Genomic DNA, 27982 nt, shown 5'->3' with positions numbered 1-27982 from the left:
GGGAAGAATTTGCATTAATTAACCAGGCTAGGGATAAACTTCTGCTGGGATGAAGTTAATTTTTAAAAAATCATTAATCTTGCTGTTTAAAAGCTGAATTCAATCTTTTCTACACCAATGAAAAATTGCAAATGCCATCAACAGCCTTTCAATTTTGATGCATTAGGCCATAGCCCTAATAATACTACTACTAATAGCTGTTCTCAGAACATTTTCATAGTTTGCAAAGCATTTCATATACATTGTTCCATATGATAATCTATAGAGATAAGACGATCTGAATTCAAATTCTGTCTCAGATATTTAGTAGATATGTAATTTTAAGTAAGTCATTTGATCATAATCAGCCTGTTTCCTTATCTGTAGAATGAGTATAGTAATAGCACTACTGCACAGACTTATTGTAAGGATCAAATGAAACAACATATGTAAAATGACTTGCAAATTTAAAGTTCTGACAAATAATAATTGATTTTTGGTAGGCCATGCAAATATTATAAAAATGACATTGTTATCTAAATTAATTTATGTATTCATAGAAATGCCAATATCAAATTTCAAATTCTATCACAAAGCAGAAATCATGAAAACTTTCTGATTCTGGCTAAGAAATAGAAGACTGAATCAGTGGTATAGATTAAATACAAAACACAGTATTAAATGACCATAGCAATCTAGTGTTTAACAAATCGAAAGACCCATGATTTGGGGGCATTTGAAAAAAATTACTAGAAAAGTTGGAAAGAAGTTTGGCAGAAACTAAGCAAAGCAAAGACCAATATCTTATATTGTATATGAAGGTAATGGGTATATGTGTATATGATTTTAAAATATGTAAAGATTGTATATGTATATGATTTAGAAAATGTGTATATAATTTATAAAATGTATATATGATTTAGACTTAAAGGAAGATATCATAATCAAGTCAAGGGTGCATGGAAAATTTTACCTATCAGACTTACAGATAAGGTAAGAACTGATTATCAAAAAAGAGATAGAAAGTATCATTATCACAGGAAGCAAAATGGATACTTTTGATTATATCAAATTAAAAAGGTTTTGCACAAAGAAAACCATTGTAGCCAAAATTAGAAAGAAGGTAGGAAATTAGACAAAATTTTTACAGCAAATTTCTTTGATAATGACCTTGTTTCTTAAACATATAGGGAACTGAATTAGATATATTTTAAAAAATCATTCTGTAACTGGCAAATGTTCAAAAGATATGAACAGGCAGTTTTCACAGGAAGAAATCAAAGCTATCTATAGTTACATGAAAAAATGTTCTAAACCAGGGCTTCTTAAACTTTTTCCACTTGTAACCCCCTTTTCACCCAAGAAATTTTTATGCAAAGCCAGGTATATAAATATATGAAATAGGTACAAATCAAACATTTATGGAGAATAAATCATAATTTCATGACCCCTACATTCAGTTACCAGACTCTTCTGGGGTCATGACCCACAGTTTAAGTAGCTTTGCTTCAAATTACTATTGATTAGAGAAATGCAGATTATAACAGCTCTGAGGTATGACTTTGCACCTATCAAACTGGCTAACATGACAGAAAAGGAAAATAATAAATGTTGGAGGGGATGTGGAAAAATAAGAATGTCAAGGAATCCTTGATGGAGCTGTGAACTGGTCCAACTATTCTGGAGAACAATTTGAAACTATACCCAAAGCCTATAAGATTAGGAATATCCTTTGACCCAGCAATACCACTAATAGATTTGTTTCCAAAGAGATCAAAGGGGTCAAAATCTATTTGTACAAAAATATTTATAACAGCTCATTTTGTGGTGGCAAAGAATTGAAAGTTAAGAAAATGCCCACCAAGTGAAAATAGGCTGAACAAGTTGTGTTATATGACTACAATGGAACACTATTGTGCTATAAGAAATGAAGATCTATATGAATTGATACAAATGAAGTGAGCAAACCAAGAAATCATTGGATACAACAATAGCAATACCGTAATGATGTCTAACTGTGACTTAGCTACTTTGATCAATACAGTGATCCAAGACGGTGCCAAAGGACTCCTAATGAAAAAATGCTATCCACATCCAGAGAGAGAATTGTGTGAATTGAAGTAAAATGTTTTCCTTTCTCCTCCTCTTCTTCCTCTTCCTCCTCCTTCTTTTCCTTCATTTTCTAATAAGGCTAATATAGAACTATATTTTGCATGATTTAAAATACATAATTGATATTACCTTACTTCCCTTCTTAATTTGTGGTGAAGGGGCTTGAGGGGGAGAATTTGGAACTCAATTTTTTTTAAAAGAATGTAAACAAATTAAAAATTTTAAACCTAAACAAAAAAAGTAAGCACTAGATAAATGCTAGCCATTATCTGCTTGGTGAAGGACCTCATCAACTTGCATCTGTAAACACTTGTAGTCTTGCAGTAGCCCACTGGTTGTTTTCTCTATCTCAAACTTTTCCCAACTCCCATCTAGCCTCCACTCATCTATCAGTAATTTTCCTAAAGCACAAATCTGAACATCTCATTCTCCTATTTAACTTCCAGTGCTTTCCTATTGTTTCTCTGATGAAACATAATATTCTCAGTTTTAAATCTCTACAGGGGTCCTCAAACTACGGCCTATGGGCCAAATGCAGCAGCTGAGGAAGTTTATCCCCCTCACCCAGGGCTATGAAGTTTCTTTATTTAAAGGTCCACAAAACAAAGTTTTTGTTTTTACTATAGTCGGGCCCTCCAACAGTCTGAGGGACGGTGAACTGGCCCCTATTTAAAAAGTTTGAGGACCCCTGATAGTTCTTTCTTGTCTTTTTAGTCTTCTTACACCTTACACTCTATCTCTAGACTCTCATAAATTTTAACTAGTGCGCTCTCGCTCTCTCTCTCTCTCTCTCTCTCTCTCATATCTAATGTATACTTTATATTCTTATCTTCCCCAATACAGTCTTTTCTTTCACCTCATAAACAGGAATTTTTCTCCAAAAACAATATCCTTGGACCTACTATCTAAGTTCCATTTCCTATTTACATGAACTTAGCTTGTTGTTTTCTGCAGTCCAACAAATACTAGAGACTCAATGACATAAGCAAGGCTAAAATCTCTTATGTTCACAATGACTGACAAGGTTAACCATAGCCATTCACTTACTCCCTATTTTCACAGGTTCAGCTACAGACAACTTGATAAAAATTTTCCTAATGTTTATATTACTACATAAGCCATATTGATATAATAATATATAAAAATTTCTAAGAGTTCTTTGGATTTCACTGATAGTGTCATGCAGTAGATCTCCATAGAAGGAAGGATGGTTGTTTCACCACATACTTTTTCCTATTGAACCTTAGCTGTTTCTCCATTTTTAACCTGCATAAATGATAGGAACTGTTGATATTTCCCTTTTCTCTTTTTAGCCTCCTCCAGTGCTTAATTACAAACATAAAAGGAGAATTTGCACATCAGTTATTTTTAGGTATGTCTTGCAGTGACAATATTTATTCTCAAAATTTCCTACAGATATTGATAACAAACTGTCCATTCCTAGAGCGATAGCCATTCAATTGTACAAAGTTGTATAGTGTCCCCAGGGGAGCTCATATTGTAGCATTTTGAAACAATAAAATTATTTGATACAAGGTGATAATTAGCTATCCAGATGGTCTCCACACAATGATAATACTTTATACTTGTAGCACTCTGGTTTCAGGAGCATGAAAAGAACTGAAATTAGGGAGATGTGTTCCTGGCATCCCTCCCGAGTTAGAATTCTAAAATCATGCTGATAGCAGCATGATACAGTGAAAAGAACTCAACTCAGAATCAGGAAGAGCTACTTTTGAATCTAGTATTTGACACTTAATTAGCTGTGTGATCCTAGATAAATCACTTAACCTTTCCGATCCTTGTTTTCCTCACCTAGTATAATAGCCATAGTGCTCACTTCTTAGCATTATGAGATTTAAATGAAAATAAGACTTTTTTCAAAAATGAAAGTTCTATAAAAATTTCAGTTATTATTTTCCCATAAAAACATGGCCTAGATGACTATTACAAGGTTTTTTAGGTAACACTGGTCAAAAGGCATCTACACATTATCTAAATGGATCATGGGCCTGGGAGCATAGCCCAACATTTATAATGTTTTGTCTTTGTATCCCAAATCTCTAGTAGCACACTTGTAAATTAATTTTTAGAACATGAAAGGCTCATAAATCGGGGGCTTTCAATAGTCTGGATTCTAATAATATTTTGTAGTGGGCATTCTCCAGTGCCAGTTAAAGTCCTTGATAGTTTGTTCAGGTACCTGCCCCTCTAGTTTAGGGTATTATAATTAATCTAGAGAATAATCCTCTTTTTTAGTTATAGTGGCTTAGACAGTGGCCTTAGATTTAGAAAATGTATGTTTAGTGATTCAATCAACAAACATTTATTAAGCAATTATTATGTGCTAGATACTGTGCTAAGCCTTAAGAATATAGAAGACAAAAACACAGTCCTTGCCCCCCAAGAAACTCATGTTTTAGTAGGGGAGACAATATGCAAATAACTCTATAAGTACATGACCTGTACAGTACAAAGAAAAAGGTAGAGAGGAGAGGTGCATGGAAAAGGTCTATAGAAGATAAGATTTGAAGGAAGCTAGAGAATCTGAGAAGCAGAACTGAGGAGGGAGAGCATTCCAGGCATAGGGAATATGTTTAAGTCCCAACCCTTTTACTAACTGTGTAACCCTGATCAAGTCATTTAACTCTGTAGTTTCTTTCTTTTTTATCTTGGAATGGGAATAATGATACCTGCAGGATTGTGGTAAAGGAAATACTTTATAAACTGTAAAGAACTATAAAAAATATAAGCTGTAATTCTTAACAAAACTCTAACTCATTTATGCTCTGCAACCACAAAAAAAATTTCACATCTAGTACAAGTTCTTTTCGGCACGTACATGACACAGTAGATAGGAGTATCAAGCCTAGAATCAGGAAGACATGCTCCTGAGCTCAAATCTAATTTTAGACAATTAGCAGCTATGTGACAAAAAATAAGGCCTTTAATTCTGTATTCCTCAATTTCTTCATTTGTAAAATAAGCTGGATAAGAATATGGGAAACCAAATCAGTATTTTTGCCAAGAAAACTCCAAATGGAGGCATGAAGTGTTGGATATAATTATTTTCAGTCATATACAATAACAAGCCCTTTATTCTTCTAGATAAATGAGGCCCAGAGAATTTAGAGTATCTACTTACTCAAAGTCACACAGCTAAGCCAGACTTGAATTAGCTCTAAAGAATTCTTTAGTTGGCAGGTATGGCATTTTGTGGCTCTGATGTCTCCATTGTCTACTACTGCTCACTGATCTGGTGAAGTTTTTAGGCTACTTTGATGTGCTTGGTAGAATTTCATCATCTGTAAAATTTGAATATGGAGAAGGATGAGGAGAGAAAAATGTCAAGTTAATATGTGTTCATGAAGTACCTTCTATGTATTAGGCACTACGCTAAGTACTGGGGATAAATGGAAAGTACCTGTTTTCAAGAAGCTCACAATCTAATGTAGAAGATAACAAACAAACAAGTATGTACAAACAAGATTTATTAAGAATAAATTAGATACAATTTCCAAGAAAAGGCACTAAGATAAAGGAGATCTAGGAAAAGTGTGCATTGTGAGGTTTTAGCTGAGACTGGAAGAAATCCAGGGAAGCCAAGAAGTAGTAGTGGGGTGGGAGAGAGTCTAAGTATGGGAAAAAAACAATGAAAATACCTAGAGCCAGAGGATAGAATATTGTTTGTAAGGAACATGACATAGAGGCCCATGTCAATGGATCTCAGTGTGTGTTACGGAAAACTGGAAAGAGGTCAAGTTAGGAAGGACTTTAAAAACCAAAGATTTTATATTTATACATGAAGATAGTAGGTGGCCAATGGAAGACATGGGATAGGAGAGTTTCATGGCCAGATTTATACTTTAGGAGGATCAATTTCCCAGCAGAGTGAAGGAGAATGGTTTAATGTTCAGAGAAAGATTTAAGACAGGGAGAACAATCACTGGTCTATTGCAATAGTCCAAGTTCAGGTGATGAAGGCTGGCATATGGTGTTGGCAATATCTGAGGCAAGAAGAGGAAATGTATCAGAAATATTATGAAGATAGAATGACAAGGCTTGGCAACTGATTGAATATAGAATAGAGGAGAAGAGACAGAAAGAGAATGAGAGAAAGAGAGACAGACACAAACACATATAGAAGCAGACTGAAAGAGTCAAAGACAGAGATTCAGAGAAAGACGAAGAGAGACAGAGAAACACAGAAAGAGAAACAGAGAGAGATTCACAGAGACAAATGAATATAGAAGAGAGAAGAGACAGAAAGAGAATGAGAGAAAAAGCGACAGACACATATAGAAGCAGACTGAGAGAGTCAGCGACAGAGATTCAGAGAAAGATGGAGAGAGGCAGAGAGACATAGAAAGAGAAACAGAGAGAGACTCACAGAGACAAAGAGAGACAGAGACAGGGAAAGAAACAGACACACACAGAGAGAAGACAGAGATAGACACTGAAACAGATAGACACAGAGACAGAGAAAAGAGAGAGGAGTCAAGAATGGATGACTGAGAGGATTCTGGGGTTCACAGTAATAGGAAAATTAGGAAGAGAAAAGAGTTTGGGTAAAAGATGAGTTTAATTTGTATATGATGAGTTTAAGATGTCTGCCCAAAAAACAGTGCTAAGTGCTAGGAATATTAAGGACAAAGAAAGTGCCTGCTCTCAAGTAGGGGAGCTCTCTTCTAAGAGGGGAGCAACATCAGTGTGTGTGTGGGGGGGGTGTTTGTGTGTAGGTACTATATACTGAGTAGATGACAGTTTAAAATTATCTTGGAACTCTAAAAACTTGAATTAGAGAAGATAGCTTTCACACTATCCCAGGTAAAGTTGAATTATATGAATATATAATATATTTCTATGATAATTTAAACAAAAAGGACACTCAAATAAACTTGACCATTGAGTAATTGTGATGAATCTTGACCTTGGAGAAGGAAACAGGTGTTTATGTGCTAGGTGCTATATGCTGAAGGTTTACAAATATTAGATCATTTGATCTTCACTGTAACCCTGTAAGGCAGGAACTCTGTTTTCTCATCTGTAAAAAGTAAGGATAATAAGAGTTAAGTGATTGCTCACAGACTAGGAAGTGTTAGAGTTTGGATTAGAACTCATATTCTCAGAACAAAAGGCCAAGAATTTCAAAGGAATTAATGAAAAATGCATAGAAGGGTGACCTAGCTGTACCAGACATAAAACTTTATTATAAAGCAGCCATCATCAAATTTATCTGGTATTGGCTAAAAATTCGAGTAATGGGTTAGTGGAATAGATTAGATACACATGGCAAAATAATCAAGCCCTGTAGTGATCTAGTATTTGATAAACTCTGAAACACTATTTGTCAAAAATTCCTGGGAAAAACGGAAACTAGTATGGCAGAAACTAGGCAACTTCTAACACCTTATACCAAGATAAGGTCAAAATGGGTTCATGACTTAGACATAAGAGATGATACTATAAGCAAATTAGGAGAACAAGGGATAATCTATTTCTTATATCTATAGAGAAGGAATGAATTTAAGGCCAAAGAAGAAAAAGAGAACAGTATGAAATATACAATGTATAATTCTGATTTTTTTAAAAATTGTACCAAAAAAGCAATGCAGCCAAGATTAGAAGGGAAACAAACCTCAAGGGGAAATTTTTACATCCAATATTTCTGATAAAGGACTCATTTCTAAAATATATATAGAAAATAAAATAAAATAAAATATATAGAGAATTGACTCAAATTTATAATAATACAAACCGTTCTCCAATTGATAAAATATGAACAGGTAATTTTCAGATGAAGAAATTAAAGCCATTTCTAGTCACATGAAAAAATGCTCTAAATCACTATTGATTGGAGAAATGCAAATTAAGATAACTCTGAAGTACTACTTCACACTTCTCAGACTGACTAAGATGACAGGAAAAGATAATGATAAATGTTGGAGGGGGTGTGGGAAAACTGGGACACTAATGCATTGTTGGTGGAGTTGTGAAATGATCCAATCATTCTGGAGAGCAATCAGGAACTATGCCCAAAAGGCTATCAAACTGTGCATATCCTTTGATCCAGCAGTGTCTCTACTAGGTCTGTATCCCAAAGAGATCATAAAGGAAGGAAAGGGACCTACATATGCAAAAATGTTTGTGGCAGCCGTTTTTGTAGTGGCAAGAAACTGGAAACTGAATGGATGCCCATCAGTTGGGGAATGGCTAATTAAGTTATGGCATATGAATGTAATGAAATATTATTGTTCTATAAGAAATAACAAGCAGGCTGATTTCAGAAAAGCCTAAAAATACTTACATGAACTGACTCTAAGTAAAGTTAGTAGAACCAAAAGAACATTGCACACAGCAACAAGAAGATTATGTGATGATCAACTGTGATGAACTTGGTTCTTTTCAACAATGAGGTGATTCAAGGAGATTCCAATAGACTTGTGATGAAAAGAGCCATCTGCATTCAGAGAGAGGACTATAGGGACTGAATGTGGACCAAAGTGTGGTATTTTCACCATTTTTGTTGTTGTTGTTGTTGTTTGCTTGTTTTATTTTCCTTTTTGATCTGATTTTTTTGTGTGTGTGCAGCATAACAAATGTAGGAATATGTTTGGAACAATTGCATGTTTAATCTATATTGGATTACTTGCTGTCTTTGGGAGGGAAAAATTTGGAAGATAACATTTTAAAAGGTGAATGTGTACATATATACATATAAATTTATATACATATCCATATATGTATACACTCACATACAAATGCAAATTTACCCACACATGCCTCAGAAGTGGCAAAGTGGATGGATAGCTTAGATGTTCCAAGACCTAGATTCTGCTTTCATTTCTGACACACACTATGTGATTATAGACAATTTACTAAGTCAAGTCTCCTCAATTCCACTTACTTAGCACCTTATAGGAATTCTAACAGCTTTTCAGTGCTTATAGGTAATTCTAAAGCAGGGACAGAAAAAAAAGCCTTTTTTCTACCAAGGGCCATCTGGATATTTATAACATAATTCATGAGTCATTCAAAATGATCAACTTAAGTAACTCAAGCAGTAGGAGGTTGTTGTACCTGGTTTTCAGCTTATTGTTGCCAGTGGTTGCCTTAGCCAATGATTTCCTGGGCCTCATATGGTTTCCCAACCCACCAAGGGTGGTGAGTTACAAGCTTCAGATTTTCAAAGGGAGAAGTTTACTGATCAAAATATTCCAATACTGATAACAAACATCAACAATCTATATCAAAAGATAACCAAACAGTACAAAATAGAAGATAAAAAAGCACAAAACAAAAGAAAATTCGTGAGCAGAAAAATTTTAAGGATCTTGACCTACCTTTGGTGTCAGAGAACTGGTTCAGATGACCAGTTGTTTTAAACAGGTTCAACTAAAAGTGTTTTTTGTCTGTAGTCACAATCTCTACTGTGTTAATTCTATTTAATTAGTTTCCTAAGAAGAGATACAAAGCTTAGATTAAACACTGTCCTTATGGCTATCAGGTAGTGGATTGATAGTGCACAAACAAATATAATACAAAATAATGTATCATTGTTAAGAATGTGCTGAAAAAAGGTTATAGATAAGATCCAGGTACAGAGGTAGAGTGATGAAGGTTTTTCTGTTTTTATAAATTGGGGAGACAAAGGAAGACATTGCCGAGAAGGTAACATTTGAGGTGGGCTTTAAAGGATGGATAGAATTTCAGGCAGAATAGCACTTACATAAATATGCTAAGTGATGTCATGCATTACTCAGTCTATTATGACTTTTCAAGTCCAAGTCTTTCATGACTTTGCAGGCCCTCAGTTATCTACCACAGTTCCCATTAGCCTCCCCAGAAATCTTTGCTTCACCCTTTGACTCCTAAAGAGAACTGCACATATGTCTACACATAAGGATTTTCATGTCGGTAAGACTATTCTGATCATTAATCTTCTAGTGAAATGTCAAGGGCTTCTAAGAACACTCAAAAGTGACTGTTATTGGTAAGGTGTGATTCCCAGTGACAGAAGATCTGAGCATGAGGTATATGATGTAACAGTAGTCAGGTATTACATTAAACACCTAGCTGATCTAGTCATGCATTCTTCTTGAGACATTTAAGTCTGGTCTATTATAAACAGAAGGCAGGGTTATAACCAAGTGAAAGATTAGTGATCATTAGAGAGCACATGAAGAAAAAAAGAGAGAGAAATACTGTGAATGGTGAAAAGGAAAACCACTGACATGGATCTATAACTCAAGAAATGGAGATTATAGGTACTTCCTTCTGTTTTCATCTTTTCTTCAATACTATCAGAGGTTCTGTTGTTCACAATCTTGACACTTTCAATAAATCACTTTGATCCTGGGAGGACAGGGAGCAGGAACAGAGCTTAATCTATTGAAGGTAAAAGAAAGTGGATCGTAGGTAAAAACCATCAATTATCCTTCTCCATGGATGGAAGCTTACCTTTAGATCAACATTAACAGTTGTTATATTTCACATGATGTTGGGGTTCCTCTCAAAAGGTTAGGAAAAAGAAGATGCAGTCAACATTTGGACAAGCTTTCTACTAAGTGTACCTATGTTCTGCTTTTATATATTCTTACTGAACAGTGTATATATGTATTAGCCCAAGCTAAATGTTAGGGAAATGACATTTTTAAACATGGGGCAAAAGAGAAACTAAAATTTACTAGAAGAAATTCTAGAATCATTCACAATCAAAAATGAGTTTTTTAGGGGAAAGAAGATGTAATAATGGAACTAATAATTGTGTTAACAAAGAAAGTTATCCTATTATCATCACTCAGTTTGGACACAGTGGAAATTAAAATGGCAAACATCATGAGAAATAAAAGATAAAAAGTAATAGAATAAATAGGAATTTTAAAAAATCTGCATTTTCTCCATTTCCCTCATTATTTTGGTTTCTTTTGGAGGAAAACCCCACAGAAATACTCTTTTAAAGGAAAATCCCCAATTCCCACTTTAATACACCTTTAATCCTGAGATAGGAGTTCCTGTCTCTATCACTCTCCCTGGGAGATGTATGAATCTCTTGTATTTTACTATTCAAGGTTTCTTTTTCTAGTACTATAAGAAATAGAAAACTTTCTTGAAAATGTTTTAAAGTAGGTCTTTCAAATTAGAATGGCTAGAATCACCAGTTAAACGCCCCAAATTCTATTATAACTATATTCTCTAACACAAGTTTGCACAATGACAACATTGAAGATGTAAAAATTGAGCAGTCACATCACTTTGACACTCAGGCCAACTCTTCTTAAAAAGCCATTCCCAATTTAGAAACTTTCTCTACCTGTTCATCTCTTCCTATGTGCTCTTAACTCCATAAAACACTGTACCCACTCTCCCCTCTTACATTTACTTTTCTCTCTTTCTTCAAAGGCCATTCTATTATGTTAAATTCCCCCTCCCATTATATTCTACATTAATTTCACCCCCTCTCACATTGATTATTTTGTCCTAGTAACAAAATGATGTGGAAAAAGCCCCTCAGAATATCCACAGATCATTTCATTAACTTGTTGATCAAACATAAAATGCAAATCCTCATATAGAACCAGGCTTTTCCAGTTGGTGCACTTGGCTCTCAAATGTGTTCTTTTACTGAAGTGTGGTTAATCTCTTCAAACTGTTTGTCTCAATAGTACTCTTGATATGATTTGGCCCACTGAAGCTCCAGCTTTAGAGAAGGGGAAAATATTTTTTATATGACTCAGGGTGTCTATACAGAATACATCTAGGGTTAGAAAATAACAATTTAAGTATTCACTTCATATACTAAAAGTAATTACTCCAATTATTCATGCTACTAAGCACGAAACTTTATCAAATATACTTCTCTAGTTACACTTTGAAAAAGACTGAGTGAAAAACAGTTTTAGGTTGGAAATTGAGACAATTTAAAATCTTTGTCCTTAGATTTCCCATCTGTAAAATGGAGAGTAATATTCACTCCTTTTTCCCCTCCTTACAAGAGTACTGTAGGATGGTAAATGAAAGTTTTGAGTATTTACACAAAATGGCTAAGAGAAAAACCCCAGTGCTAGATAAATCAAATACAGCTGGAGAAGACTTCTTCCCAAAGTTATACTTAATTGTTTTTATAATGGAAACAGAGAATGGAAAGAATCTTTTCCAGTTCTTACCATTATGATTTTTTCCTTAAAAAATTCATTTATTAGGAATTTCTTTGTTTATTTCAGCATAGCATAGTTAATAAAGTATTGGACTTGACATCAAGTAAGACCTGGATTAAAATCTTGCTTTTGATATTATACTGGACATCAATAACTCCTTAGTTTCTCATTTTCCTTAGTGGTAAGATCAGTATGATAATGCTTATGGTACCTACCTCATAGGTTTGTTGTTAGGCCCAAATAAAACAAAGTAATTATAGCATATTTTGCAAAATTTTAGGTACTATAGAGATGCCAATATTTACTATTAATCTTTTCTGAATTTTTATTTTGGCAACATAATTGCCAACTAACTAAAAACAGAATGTTCCTTGATTTGCCCATATGCAAAAATTTCATTTAATTCACCTTCCCTAAATATATCCTAAATGTTTTAAAAGTCATTTCAACGTAAATCATATTACATTTTCTTTCTAGCCTTAGTAAGGTTTTTCCTCTTTTTATGACTAAACTGGTATTTTACTGTTTGTGATAGAACAGGACGTTCTTCCCTTTGAAAGAGGTAAGAAATAGACAGTAGTGATAGACACCAAACTAGCAATGAATTTCTGCTTTGCAAATCAGTTATTCTGGCCCATCTGTTTTAGATTTGACTGAATTGCTTTCCTTAGTCAGTTCCATACTAAATAGGTGCTTCTTTGTTATTATATAAAAGAAATAGAATCCATGTAATTAATATTTTTTAAAAAAGTAAAAATTCCTTCTATTTGTAACAGACACATTTAGACATTTTATCCCACTTGAAATAGTTTTACTTATAGATGGCATATATTGGCAAGATGTTTCTGTTACCACAAATGCTATTTTCCAGAAAATAGCACATTAGAAAATTTTGATGGATAATAATCAAGTAATTTTAGTTTTAGTCTAGTACATTTCTTTAATTAACATGTCCATAACCTAAAACAAATTAGCATCTAAAGGTAATCAGATTGCACATGCTTAATCTATATCTGATTGCTTGTCGTCTTGGGGAGCAGAATGGAAAAAGTAGGACAGGAGAAAAATTTGGAACTCACAATCTTATGAAAAATGAATGTTAAACTATCTTAACATGTAATTGGAAAAAGTAAAATACTATTTACATTAAAATAAAGGTAATTAGATTTTGGTTCTAACAGACCTGCTATGAATGAACCAGTGATTTAAATGTCACAGAATTTGTTACATACAAAATGTATTAAATAGCTCCTTGAAGCCATGAAGTATTTTTTGCCTTTATTTTTATTTCCAGCATTTAGCATAATGCTTGGCACTCTGTAAGGGCTTAATAAATATTTGTTGATTGATTGACAAATGGGATCAAATGAAGAGAGGAACGTCTAAAAGAATCTGGCGTATGAATATAGGGGAGTCAGTGACAGATTTTTGTTTTATTGTGTTTAAAAGCATGTAAAAGAGAGAGGAGGACAAGAAACAGGTATCAGATACTGCATTTATAAATAATATTAGCAATGCTATATACAATAAATTTAAATAGGTGAAGAATACCTAGGACAACAAAGGAATAGCCTTTTTTCAGTAGGGAGGCAAGAAGAAAATCAAAAATACTTCTGCCCAGAATAGAAAGGGTTTTGATAATAAACCATAGATTGAAGGTAGAACTACTTAGTTCTTATTTTGTGTTTGTTTTCTCCACTAGGGAGGATAATCTTTGGGCTATGGAATAGCAAAAACAAACAAAAAACAAAACAAAATACACTAAACCTAAGGTCATGGATGGCATAAGAAAATTACTAGCTGGCCTCACAGTGTTCAAAGGAACTGATATATAAATATGTGTGTATATGTGTGTATGTATATATACACACAGAGAATTGGACAGACAAATGACAGAGAAAGTAGGTGTCATCCTTATTTTCAAAGATAGGAAGAGGGTAGTCTACAAATTGTTGGTAGTTGAACTTGACTCTCTCAATGATTTTATCAGTTTATGTGTTTATTAACTATGCAAATGATTCATAGATATAAATATTGCTTCATTCCTGTTAACTTCAGTTGTACATCATTAATTGCCTATTGATCATTACAGACTGGATATTCCAGAGACATGTCAAATTTAATATGTCAGAACTCATGATCTTTTTCCCAAACCCACCCCTTTTCTACACCTCCCCATTACTATGGAAGCCATTACCATTCTTCCAATATCCCAGATTCAGAAACTTTGTCATTATTTACAATTACTCACTCTGAATCAACCCATGTATTCCATCAGTTACCATGTCTTTCCATTTCTACATACACAATATTTCTCATATTCAACTTCTCTCTTCTCAGTATCCAGCATCTTAATAATGGCTTTCACCACCTCTTATTGTGCTATTACAATGCCCATTTAATTGGTCTCCTGCCTCAAGTCTTTTCCCATTCCAACAACTGCCAAAATGATTTCTCTTACGTACTGATTGGATTATTGCTTCCCTACTCAATAAACTTCAGTAGCTCGCCATTACCTAGAGAATGAACTCCTCTCCTACAGAATGAACTCCTCGGTTTAGTTCCTAGAGCATTTAACAACCTGGCTCCAACTCATCTTTCCAGTTTCACTGTATATTAAACTCTTCTTCTTCACACTGTGATCCAGCCATGCTGATCTCTCTTTTCTTCACACTTCACACTATATCTCATGTCTCTGAACCTTAACATAGACTGTCTCTACCTCTGGAAAGCACTTTCTCCTGACCTTCTTCATATGATTCCTCTCTTTTTGAGACACAAATAAAAAAATCACTAGATAAAGTCTTTCCTTATTGCCCCATCTGCTAGTGCTATTTCTCTTTAAATACCTTATGATATTCTGAAAATATAAATGTATTTATTCATCTACTACACTAGGTAATAAGCTTCTGAAGTGGGGCAATTGAATCATTCTTTATATTTTTGTCCCCTTTACTTAGGATGTTACTAGACATAAAAGAGCTTAATAAGTTATTTAAGTAGATGAAAGAGAGAGAACAAAATGGAGAAACAAGCAGACAGAAGAGATTCAAAGGCAGAGAGTCTTTAGGCAACTCAAAGTTATGGGCAAGGATATATACTATGGATAATGAACCCAACAAAATAGACTGATAATGAAAAGTCAACAAGTAGAGAGAACTAAGAAAGAACAGTATCATCAAAAAATATTAAAAAAAGAAAACAAACAAACAAACAAAAAAACCTTACTCACCAACAGAAAGGAGAGACCATCTAAGATGAGGTGAACATTTGAAAATGCTGATCAAGAAAGATGATTAATAATCTTGGATAGAGCAACTTCAAATGATAGAGTTGAAAATCAAATTGCAAGAGGGGTAAGAAATGAGTGGGACTGCAGAAATAATTTGCATATGGCATTTTTTAAAGAATAGGTTATAAAAGGGAGAAAAGATATAGGATAAAACCCTGAAGGGGGGTAGTACAATCAAGTGAAGAGTTGTTTTAAAGGATGATGAGGGTTTGGATATATTAGTTCATATAGGGATTCATTGAAGATGTCAGTAAATAGAGAGATTGATAAAATAAAGATTAGTCCAGCTTTCCAATTTGGAAAATGATGAGTGGTAAAAATAGGGTAAAGAGGCAAATATTGAAAGGGTAAATAAGAGAATAAGGTTGAAATGGTAAATTACAGGATTAAAACTTCAAAGGGAGAAAGGCCAGAGGAAAAGTATTCAAATAAAGATTGAATGATCACTTGGTCATCCTGTAAAGGGGATTTCTCTTCTGATATAAATTGGACTAGATGTTCCTTTTACCTCTTATACACTTATGTAAAGGAAGAAGAAAGAGGAGGGGAAAGGAGCTACAATAATCTTCGTAAATTTTAGAAAGCTGAAGCAGGACTAAGATCTGTTCCTATCTGTGGTATGGTCAGTTTTGTCAAGATAATCAAATCCATCCAGTCTGAAACTTTTCTCATCAACAATAGAGTTTGTGAGAAGCTTGTAAAACAGTCCCAGTTGTATTTGATCTCTTTTATATTTTATAATATGTTCAAGGACACAAGAACATGGTGTTCAGCTCTGCTTTTGGTCCTCTGGGATACTTGCAATTCAACAGACTATGAGCATTAACAAAAGTCCTTGAGACAGCTATCTCACAGCTCTATGAACACATGGATAAAAATGTCACAGAAGAAAAAATAAAAAATTTTATAGGTGTCACAATGCACCAGTAAAACAGTTCGCAGGACCAAATATTTTTATTGGCAATGCAGACTAAAATTTGCCACCAAATTCGGTGAGTTGGAGAGGCTACTCGCTGCTAATATACTGATTGATAAGTATGTAAGTCAGCAGTATAACAAAACTGTAATTAATGGTAGCTTTCACTCCATAGACATGAAGTGTCAGACCATCCTATCCTCAGACTTCCAGATACCATCTATTACTGAGGCAGAAAGTCCAATCCCCCCCCCTTTTTTTAAATCTCCCAACTGTTCTTAGACCACATTGTACTTAGCAAGAAAAAATGGCAGCATTTGATCACTTAGTCCCAACTTCCCCAATCTTTCTTTTCTCTTCTGTTGCTGTACCCTTTCTCCATTGCTTCACATAAGTTTTTTCTAGGTGCGTCTCTCATCTTTATTGTCATAGTACTCCTACCTAGAGCAGCTAGATGACACCACGGATAGATCACTAGGATTGGAGGCAGCAAGAGTCCTCTTCCTCAGTTCAACTCTATCCTAGGACACTTAGTTGTGTGACCCCTACAGGGCAAGTAACTTAACCGTGTTTGCCTCAGTTTCCTCATCTGTAAAATGGACTGCAGAAAGAAATGGCAAATTACTCCAGTATCTTTGTCAAGAAAACCCCACAACGGGGTCACAAAGAGTCTGATATAACTGAACAATTCTTTCCTAGTTCCAATTTTTTAAAAAAATGAAAACATATTCCTTTCTTCATGCAAATAAAATTATTTTTACATAGCTGCCCAACAGTGACAGAAAGAACTATGCAAGTTATAACATTTTTGTATCCCTCTCCTTTCTTTATTCTCTGCTGTGAGTATTTGTGAACAAGGGATATTTGGGAAGGGAACTTATTTATAAAAAGCTGAACTAAGAAAAAAGAGACTGTCTTTTGGGAGCCTCAAATATAGAGTATGACAGCAATGTGGCATCCAGGCTTCAGATCCACTCTCTGGAGTAGAAGTTGTGTCCAATTTTCTTTATCACTGTGAACCTTGTAGACTTAAAGCTTTGTGAAGAATTTCATCAGCATGGCTCCAGAGTCTTGTTTAACCTTGCTATAAAATCCTTGGAGTAGTCTCACAGCTTCTATATAGTGAACTAAAAAGGAAAAAAAAATGTTGCCAGCAAGTTGAGGAAGATGAATTTTAGTATACCTTAAAATGCTTTAAAGAAATACAAACTAAAATCTTACCAAGTTACCACCCATAATTGGGTACTCAAAATCGCACAAAACATGAGTACCTATATTGACCATAGTATTGATGATATGTAGTAATGCATACATTGAAGAATCCATAACTTCCTTTACCTTAGTGAAATTCAAATGATTTTATTTGAAGTAATTTCCAACCAGGTATCATAGTAGTCAGGAGTATCTGAACTCATATACTTACTAGTTGTTGACCCCGGGCAAGTCATGCAACCGCGCAACCTCTCTCCTTAGTTCTTTCATCTATAGAATAAGGATTAACAATATCATCCATTCAGGGTTGTAGTGAGGATAAAAAGTTTGAAAAGCACTTTGCAAATCTTAAACCCTTATATAAATACTATTGTTAATTTGCCTAGGATTAAATATCTAGTAATCCCCTTGAGGATCAGTATAGGATTAGACCTTTAGAACTGAAAAAAGTCCATTCTTCTCATTTTACAGATAAGTAAATTGAGATATAGAAGTTACCCAAAGTTATATAGATAATAACTATTGTAGGTAGTTATTTAGTAATTTATATAAATAATAGTTACATAAATAGAAATAATCTGGATTTGAACTCAACATCTCTGATTCCAAATCCATTATTCTTTCTACTATAATGTACTGTCTCATATAAGCTGTGAAAATGAATATTCTACTTTTATAAGGTACATGAAATATGTACCATTATCATACATAAAAGATACAGTTTCCACTATTGGTTCCAAATTGTATATTCCTGAGGAATAATAGCAGCATTTTCTTAGTTTGAAATTAAGACATGGAAAACGCTCTATAGGGATGGAGCTCCCCCATTCCTTTGGGTTTATAGTCTCAGAAAGTTGCCTAGGGCATGCATAAAAAGCAAATTAATTGCCCAAGGTCATCTAGCTCATTTTTATTGAAAGAAAAACTTGATCTTGGATCTTTCTATCCATTATACTACATTGCATCTCAGTTGCATATAAAGAACAGTTTTAATATAAGTATCAGAGATTTAGATAGTTGAGAATATTTTGAGGATATCCTATGAGATTAAATAGAGTTACAGACAATTACCAGTTGCCATGTTTTATATAATTCCCAGGTAAAAGTAACCAGAGATCAATAATTTAGTATGGCCTCAGCTTCCTATATTTGTTCTTTAACAAACAGTTTGATTATCTTAGTTCATAATTACTATTCTTTAGGGCAATTAGCACATCAAAATGTTATTTTGACCCTATAATCAAATGAATTCTGCTTGTTTTTATTAGTTTTCAGGACTAATTGGTTTTTTTAATGTCCTTTTAATATGCTAACAGAACTGTTAAAGAACTAATTGCTATGTGGCTATTCAGTCACAACCATACATATAAACCTTACCACCTTATAGAAAGGATAACAAACAATAGAGATGTTTAACAATCAAAAATCACTCAATATGAAGTTGAGTGACTTCTTTTTTTTTTCCCCTACAAAAATTGGGCCAAAAATATTAGCAACATGTAGCTAAGTAGTTTAATCCTTGATAAAACAAACAAACAAAAAAGCAAAGAATGTAGGAGAATGTAGTAGAGAAAAGACTGTCACAGAAACAAACAAAAACAGCATTCATGTCAGAGACAGCATTCATGTCAGAGACATCATAAGCTGTCATCAATAGAAAGCTACTTAATCAGGCTGATTTGCAGATTTTCCTGCAGGAATTTCATTTTTTTGTATTTAGTCATATTATATGATTAATATAAAGAATGGAAGTAGGTTTCTTGATCAGAACATTGATTTTTAATCTACATGTAAAACATTTATATTTGTCTAATATAAGTAACATAATTAGTTTCAGTGGAATATATTTTCCCTTTTGAAAGTCTAATGAGAAATAAATTTTTCTACCTGTTGAACTTTTCCCCATATTATACTATTTGTCCAGTATAGAAGATAAATGTTTAATGGACAGAATTGCTTATACAACTTTGAGTAAACAACTAAGGGACTAAAATAATGAAAACTATTTCTCTATAAGTATCCATTCTATTCTTCAATCAACAAATAGTTACACAATACCTATTGGATGCCAGATACTATGCTAAATGTTGGTGATGCAAAGCAAAATGACAGACAAACATATAGACAGACAGACAAACAGATGGATGGATAGATAGATAGATGAAATAATGTGCAAAATAAAAATCAGGAAATCTTTGGAGGGAAGTATTGGAAGTTAGGGTAGAGAATCAGAAAATTTTCTTCCCATGTAGGCATTCCCTTCAGTGATGCAGATAATAATCATTCTGCACCTTATAAGTTTTTTAAAATTTATATTTTTTTATTCCTACTCCCTCTCTCCAATTGATTAAGGTAGGTAGGGGGTAGATGGTGAGTGAAATCTCTTATATTAAATAAGCATAGTAAAGGAAAAAAACCCTCTATATTGGTCATGTCTAAAAATACATGTCTCATTCTACATATTTAGTTTATCATTTATGTGTAGAATATGAGCGGTAGGCTTTTTTTCTACAACTATGGTAGATCATTGTATTGGTCAAAGTTCTTAAATATTTCAAAATTGTTAATTTCGTCAATGATTTTATAACATTAATTGTATTCTTCCAGCCATTCTGGAGATGATTTGGAACTATGCTCAAAAAGTTATCAAACTGTGCATACCTTTTGATTCAGCAGTGCTACTACTAGACTTACATCCCAAAGAGATCTTAAGGAAGGGAAAGGGACCTGTATATGCAAGAATGTTTGTGGCAGCCCTCTTTGTAGTGGCCAGAAACTGGAAAATGAATGGATGCCCATCAATTGGAGAATGGTTGGGTAAATTGTGGTATATGAATGTTATGGAATATTATTGTTCTATGAGAAATGACTAGCAGGATGATTTCAGAAAGGCCTGGAGAGACTTACATGAACTGATGCTGAGTGAAATGAGCAGGACCAGGAGATCATTATACACTTCAACAACAATACTATCTGATGATCAATTCTGATGGACATGGCCCTTTTCAACAATGAGATGAATCAAATCAGTTCCAATGGAGCAGTAATGAACTGAACCAGCTACGCCCAGCGAAATAACTCTGGGAAATGAATATGAACCACTACATAGAATTCCCAATCCCTCTATTTTTGTCCACCTGCATTTTTGATTTCCTTCACAGGTTAATTGTACACTATTTCAAAATCCAATTCTTTTTGTGCAGCAAAATAACTGTATGGACATGTATACATATATTGTATTTAATTTATACTTTAACATATTTAACATGTATTGGTCTACCTGCCATCTAGGGGAGGGGCTAAGGGGAGGGAGGAGCTAAGAGAAAGGAGGGGAAAAATTGGAACAAAAGATATTGCAACTGTCAATGCTGAAAAATTACCCATGCATATATCTTGTAATAAAAAGCTATAATAAAAAAAAACAAACATTAATTGTATTCCAGTTCTGCTTATGTTGTTCTGAATCAGTTCATCAAAGTCTTTTGGTTTTCTCTGAATTTTCTAAAAATACAATAATGTTCCATTATATTCATATGTTACATGAATATATATATATATAATGATAAAATTGAAATGCTTGATAAGCAGGTATGTTCTTAGTTTCCTATATTCTTTCCTATTGTGAAAAGAGCTGCTAAAAATATTTTTGTACAAAAAGATCTTTTCCTTTTTCTTTGATCCTTCTGGTATATATGCCTAGTAGTGGTACCACTAGATCAAATGATTTGTAAATAGTAACTTCACATCGCTACCAGAGGTGCTTAAATGCTCTATTTTTCTGAAACCTTTTCAACATTTGTCAGTTTCATCTCGGTCAACTTTGTCAAATTGTTTAGTATGAGAATTGTTTTAATTTATATTTTTCTAATTATTAATGATTTGGAACATTTTCCCCACATGTCTTGATAGCTTGGATTTATTTCTTTGAGAACTTTGCAACTGTCTTTAAGAGTTATTATGTCCCCCCCAAATTCATCATGTAATGGTCAATTTTCTTCCAGTAATGAGCATCTCTAAATTTCATGATTTCTCCAAAACTGGAAGCCTCTCTCTAATTTAGTAGAACTAACAACAATCTGCTGGCATGTTTTGCATCATAAAATTAAGAGGTACAAGGACTCTTAGGTAACCCACAATCCAAACTCTTAATTTTCCAAATAAACAAATGAAACCCAGAGAATTTAAGTGATTCATCCAATTGCACACAAGTAGCAAACAGAGACTAGGGCTTCAAGCCTCAAATTCCAAATCCAGGACTTTTTCTCCCTCTTACTTGAGATCTGGAGGATCTTCTGACTACCATAGTAATGCATTAAAGTAGGACTTTGGTGGAGAATCTATTCCATCTAAATTCTGGGGACAAGAGCTTCTTTAACCAGACATACTTTATGCCTTAAGAGGTGGTAATCTATGAACACTTAATAAATGGTTGTTGACTTGACCTGAAATATAAGTGCATTCAAATTTATCTTGAATACCACAACCAGGAAGTAATGTGGGTACTTAACATTATCACTATAACAATTTCATTTAAGTTACCTTCCAACTTTTCCACTTTATCTCTAACTGGGAAATGGAGGAGGACAGAGGGCCAGCTGAGTCTTGCCAAAGATTATGACTCAGAACATGCTATGATGTTTAAACTCTATCAGAGACTTCCCTGCATTTATCCTAGAAGCATTTGTGCTACAATTAATAGTATATGGTTTGTCTATTCACATCATGTCACATTTTAATACAACATGTGTTTTCATTTTAGAGACGGCTAAGTAGAGTACATAGTGTGCTAGGTCTAGAGTCAAGAAGACTCTAATTAAAATCAGTCTAAGACATTAACCTGTGTGATTCTTAGCAAGTCATTTATGCTGTTTGCCTCAGTTTCCTCAACTTTAAAATCAAGATAATAATAGCACTCTCTTCTCGGCATTGTTGTAAAGATCTCGTGGGATAACACTTGTAAGGAGGTAAGCACAGTGCCTGGCACACAGTAGGCACTATATAAATACTTATTTCCTTTCTCCATTGTACCTTTTTAAAATTTTGTGCCTCAATTTGTTTCAGATTAGCTCTATTACTTAATTCCACATAGGAAGGAATCTTTGCAATCTTTTCTGATCTGGGCATTGGAAAACAAACATCTCCTTTGTGTCCTTCCAGGATAGGAGGGCTCTCCTAATTTGCTCTTTTCTATAGTTAGATGCTTTAAAAAAAAAATCCTTTATATTGTTAAAGGTTAGAAGAATTAGGACAAAAGTCATCATTTTCATCCCTGTGTCACTTTTCCTAATAACTTCTTAATACCCATGTTCAAATGTCTTACATATATTTTGCATTGCCAAGCAGAAGCAGCTATGAGTTTATTCCTGCCATTTAACCTGCAGCATTCAGAACATTAGTTTTCTGGCCTCTTAACATCTGCTATTTTGCTTATCTAACAACCAGACATAATTAGGAATCAGGAGAAATTATTAGTGAGCTTATATGCTTTCAAAGTTATCTTTTTGATTTGAATTTGGAATCACAGAAGTTTTCTATTTTCTTTATAAAACACTGTCATATCTCATTCATTAGGTCATATAGAGGTAATATAACATATACAGTGAAGAAAATATTAGCCTTGAAATATGGTGAGTTTCTTCCCCATCTGCCTAATGTCTATAATCCTAATTTGGCTTTCAGGTCTCCTCAAATGCACTACCTTGCACTTAAATGTTTCCTTTAGTTAATTCAAAATGATCTTTGAATTTCAGAAATAATTCTGAAATTCCTCCAATGTTTTTGTTTTTGGTTCCTGGACCAGTGATTTCAATATTACTATAACTCCTAGAGAGGAATCTTCCTCTTCCAATTCAGAACCTCAGAACCAAGAAAAGTAATACAGAGGAAAGTCTTAAATTGCCTGGGACACTGAGAATTGAAGGGACTTATCTAGAGACTCTTTTTATAAGAGCAGCTAGGTGGTACAGTGGATAGAGCACTGAGCTTGGAATCATCTTGAGTTCAAATCCATCCTCAGTCACCTACTAGTTGTGTGATTCTGGACAAATCACATAACCCTTTTTGCCTCAGTTTCCTCATCTGTAAAATTAGCTGAAGAAGAAAATGGCAAACTGCTCCATTTTCTTTGCCAAGAAACCCCCAATGGGCTCACGAAAAGTCGGACATGAGTGAAAAACAAGAGAACAAGAGAATATAATATTGCAAATTTAGAGTTGGAAGGAACCTTAGAGATCCAGCTCTCTTATTTTTTAGATGAAGAAAGTAAGGATCAGTGAGAATTAAATTGGTTATTTGTTCAAGATCACCTCCAGTGGTTCTCAAACTTTTGTTTTCAGGATCTTTATCCTAATAAAAATTATTGAGGATCTCTCCAAAGCGTTTTTGTTTATCTGGATTATATTTATAGACATTTACCATAATGGAAATAAAAACTATTTTTGAATTTGTAGACCCTCTAAAAGGGCTTTAGAGATCCCCAGGATTTCTAGACCATACTTTGAGAACCACTGACCTAGACAATAAATGAGAGTTCAATATTCAAATGCATATCCTCTATCTCTAAATCTAATCTCCTTCCATTTTTCTTTGCTTCATTTAGGGGAGATGGTAGCTTCTCCTACTCCTGCTCTAGGTTTGGGAATAGAATATCTAGCTTATTTTATAGCCTTGCATTTAGATCTCAAATTAACTTGCTCTTCACCATATTCCATACGTATTCTTAACATTTGTTCATATTTTGAAATTTTATTCTTCTTTCTATATGTTTTTTGTGTATCTTCTCCATTTTCTATTGATTTGTACCTTTAGTATATACATTCCTAGAGGGATCATGGAATACCTATCCATACCATCTATAATTACATTTAATAAATTATTTTATAATGATTATAATATCAATCTCAGACATATAAATGTGAAACAAGAATAATTTTATTGTGTATTATTTGTGTTTGTGCAAGATTATTTTCTTTTTATGACTCTTCCAAGTCTCAGCCTGTGACTGTCCTCTGTCACATCCCCAACTTCCTTCAACTTGCACAAGTAGTATCTTTCTTTTTTGTGGAGCACCTTAACAAGTACTCCTTTTCCTGATACATATTGTTATTGCCGTTGTGCTTAGAGAACAGACTTGAATTAATCCATGTCTTTAGAGCTGGTTAATCCAGTGACATTTAGACTTCATTATCAACACAGGATTATCCTGAAGGAATCAGAATGAGTAGAAGGGGAGAGAGCAAAGGAAGGTATCTGAGAGAATGGTGAGATTACTTCATTTAATTCAGGTGTGGCCCCATAAATAAATGACAGCAGAAATAACTTATCTTTTCAGAATTATTTGATATTACTTTACTTCATTCATTCCACATAATAGTTTCCCCAATCTCATGATGCCATCTTCTACCTCCATGCATTTGTCTAACCTGTCCTTATGCACTTAGAATATATTTCCTTTATATCCTTCTCTTGTGAAAAGGCTCACACCAAGTACCACTTCCTACACGAAGCTTTTAGTGATTTCCCTCTTTCCTGAAATACTTTGGCAGGCTTTTTTCCTTTTTTCCTCCAATAAATTTTTTACTGACCTATTATATTTATTGTTTAAATTCCATACCATACTCTACTGTTTCCCCCATAGCAAATTTCCTGAAGGCATGCTCTATCCATATAGAGTTACATCTTTGTGTCCCCAGCACCTCAGCTTGATATCTTTATCATTTGTTGTTACTGAAGACTTTCTTTGACCCCATTTGGGGTCTTCTTGACAGAGGTACTGGAATAATTGACCATTTCCTTCTCCAGCTCATTTTTTTTTTTTTTTTGTACAGATAAGGAACTGAGATAAACAGAGTTAAAGTGACTTGCTCAGGATCATACAGCTTGGAAGTATCTGAAGTTAAATTTGAACTCAATGAATCTTTCTGACTCCAGGTCCAGCACTCTTATTGGCTTTGCCACCTACCTGCCCCTTCTTGATCATAAGCAGTACTTACCTTTTTGTTGAATTGAATTGAATTAAGTATTTGTGTCCTAGAAGCACATGTGATACCATTTCTTGGTTTAACCTAAACCCTCCTCAATTCAAAGAACATTTGTTACATGATTCTTATACAAGGAAGCATGCCAGACACTGAAAATGTAAAAAAATGTAAAACAGTCTGAACCCTCAAAGAATTTACATTCTCAAATTAGTATAACAAGGAGGTAGCATCAATTTGCCAAAGTCTGTGACTGATTCACTACCTGTGATGGGTATCAGGAATATTTGATAGCCTGGAGATAACCCAATCTATTTTCTGGAAGTACAAAAGCAGAAATAAAATATATTTTGGTGTTGCCTTGCCATAGGTGAGAAAATTTGATTTTAAGAAATAGAAGGGGACAATATTAAGAGATGAACAATCTATTGTGAATTTATGTTTTTAATACAATAAATTGCATTTAAATTATTCTTTTAGTCTCAATTGGAAGTTTCTTCTTAAAACTGTTAACTTGTGTTTCTCTGTTCATTTCAAATCTAAAGAAGTCTTGGCTGATGAAACTGTTATATAAGAGAATATGAACAGTTGTTCATTATGTAATGTGAGAATCAGAAATGCCGCTGCAGGCCTCTTGTAGACTAACTGAAATACTGTATTTGAATTTTGATTGGAATCATGAATATTTTGTAATTTTCTCTAATCTTGCATTAATTTAACAGATTTGTGTTAAATCATATCCTGAATTGAATTTCAAATTTTCCATATGTGCATTTTTTAAAAATGATCTCGCAAAGTGGAAAGAGCATTAGAGACTTGGGTTTTAATGTTGACTTTGCTACTGCAATTAACTGGAAGTGTGACTTTGATCAAGTGTGTTCACATCTTGCAGGTCTCAGTTTCCTCATCTGCAAAAGTGAAGAGTTAAAATAAATAATCTGTCAGTTTCCTTTAGAATCTATTGTTCTATATCCTTATTCTGCCTGTTGAACAGTGCTTTTGCAAAAGTTATGTAAAATCTCTTTTAAATAGTCTGATTCCAGATTCATTTTTCTTATTTTCCTCAGTACTGATAATGGTAACCTCCCCAAAAGAACTAAGGTACTAAAAGATAAAAATATTAAGATGCATTTCCATGCCATACTTTCCAAACAATTTCATGTTCCTATTTTACAGATATAGAAACTTTGGCACAATGTTGAAATAGCTTGTCCAAGGTTGTATGAGTCAGTGCTAGAATTGGGAAGAGAATTATGGTTTCATCATTTGCCCTGCTTCTTCTAGTTCTTAGTTCAAGCACTGCTACCTATCTTGAAATACCTTTTTCAACATCAATTAATTCAACAGATTGACTATTCCCATTTATAATGTCAATATTGCTGTCTGTAATCTTCTCTTTATGGAAACAATATTTCCTTGATAACTGACTTTCATTAGTATCTGATTTATAGTCTTGATACCTGTATTATTTTCTTATCGCTAATTTATTTTCTTACACACACACAAAATATACATATAAATATATACAATCTATATAAAGTAAACTATACAGAGATGTGTTTTTTTCCAATACCAACTCCAAGAACTTGGAAATAACTTTATTTTTTGCTGATCCTTTCCTTCCATTTGGCAAGCATTTCATGTCACTGTTTTTGAAGTGCTGCAGTAGGAAAAAATGGCTGCCTTTTGTTTATTTCCCTGTACATTAGCATGATGACATCATCAGTGATATTAGCCAGAATGTATATATCTTTAAAAACTCAAATATACTAGTAAGCTTGGCACATAATTTTTTCTTCTATACTAACTACAGGATTTATAACAGCAATGGATAGACAAAAATTAATGTATATAAATATTTTGGTGAAAGAACACACACACACACACACACACACACACACACACACACACAAATGATGGCATTTTAAAATATTTTAAAAGACTTTTCTTAGCATCAGAAGAAAAAAGCCCCAAACAAATTGAAGGGGTTGTAAAGCATAGGCACTGTAACATTAATTATATTATTTAGTAATATTATAAAAAATGTTGATAAGGCATTATTACTTCAGACAATTTTGTTAATATCCTTTGACTATTTTGAACTTCAAAAAATATTAAAAATCTGTATGATACCTGAAATCTTGTGAGAAAAATGGACATAATTTTCCAGAATACAATTTGGTGTTAATAGGAAGGTTTAATCCTAAAGTCTAAACAAGTTGAGATCATTCTTTTCTGGATTAATTATTGCATGCTTTACAAACACTTCTACAAATACATTTTAAAGAACCGACTTTTTTATTTAACTAAACACAGAGGTAATTTGCTCTTTGATCCT

The 27982-nt window shown here is 33.7% G+C and overlaps 1 protein-coding gene across 3 annotated transcripts in view; it reads left to right on the top strand.

The window, feature by feature from the left end:
* The window catches only part of CSRNP3 (cysteine and serine rich nuclear protein 3), a 249139-nt gene that overhangs the window by 94830 nt on the left and 126327 nt on the right, over positions 1 to 27982 (top strand). The window contains exon 1 of one of the 3 annotated variants that reach the window (XM_051986239.1): positions 9905 to 10008. The exons of the other annotated variants lie outside the window; for them this stretch is intronic. Coding sequence (XP_051842199.1) covers positions 9981 to 10008 — 28 coding nt within the window. The 5' untranslated portion in view covers positions 9905 to 9980. Of the gene's footprint in view, positions 1 to 9904; positions 10009 to 27982 lie in introns of those variants that run through there. 3 annotated transcript variants of the gene reach the window in all.

The sequence above is a fragment of the Antechinus flavipes genome, chromosome 3 (genome assembly GCF_016432865.1).
Source record: "Antechinus flavipes isolate AdamAnt ecotype Samford, QLD, Australia chromosome 3, AdamAnt_v2, whole genome shotgun sequence".
NCBI classification, from domain to species: Eukaryota; Metazoa; Chordata; class Mammalia; order Dasyuromorphia; family Dasyuridae; genus Antechinus; species Antechinus flavipes.
Note: the sequence above shows the minus strand (reverse complement) of the source record. Positions and strands in the feature narration are given on the sequence as shown.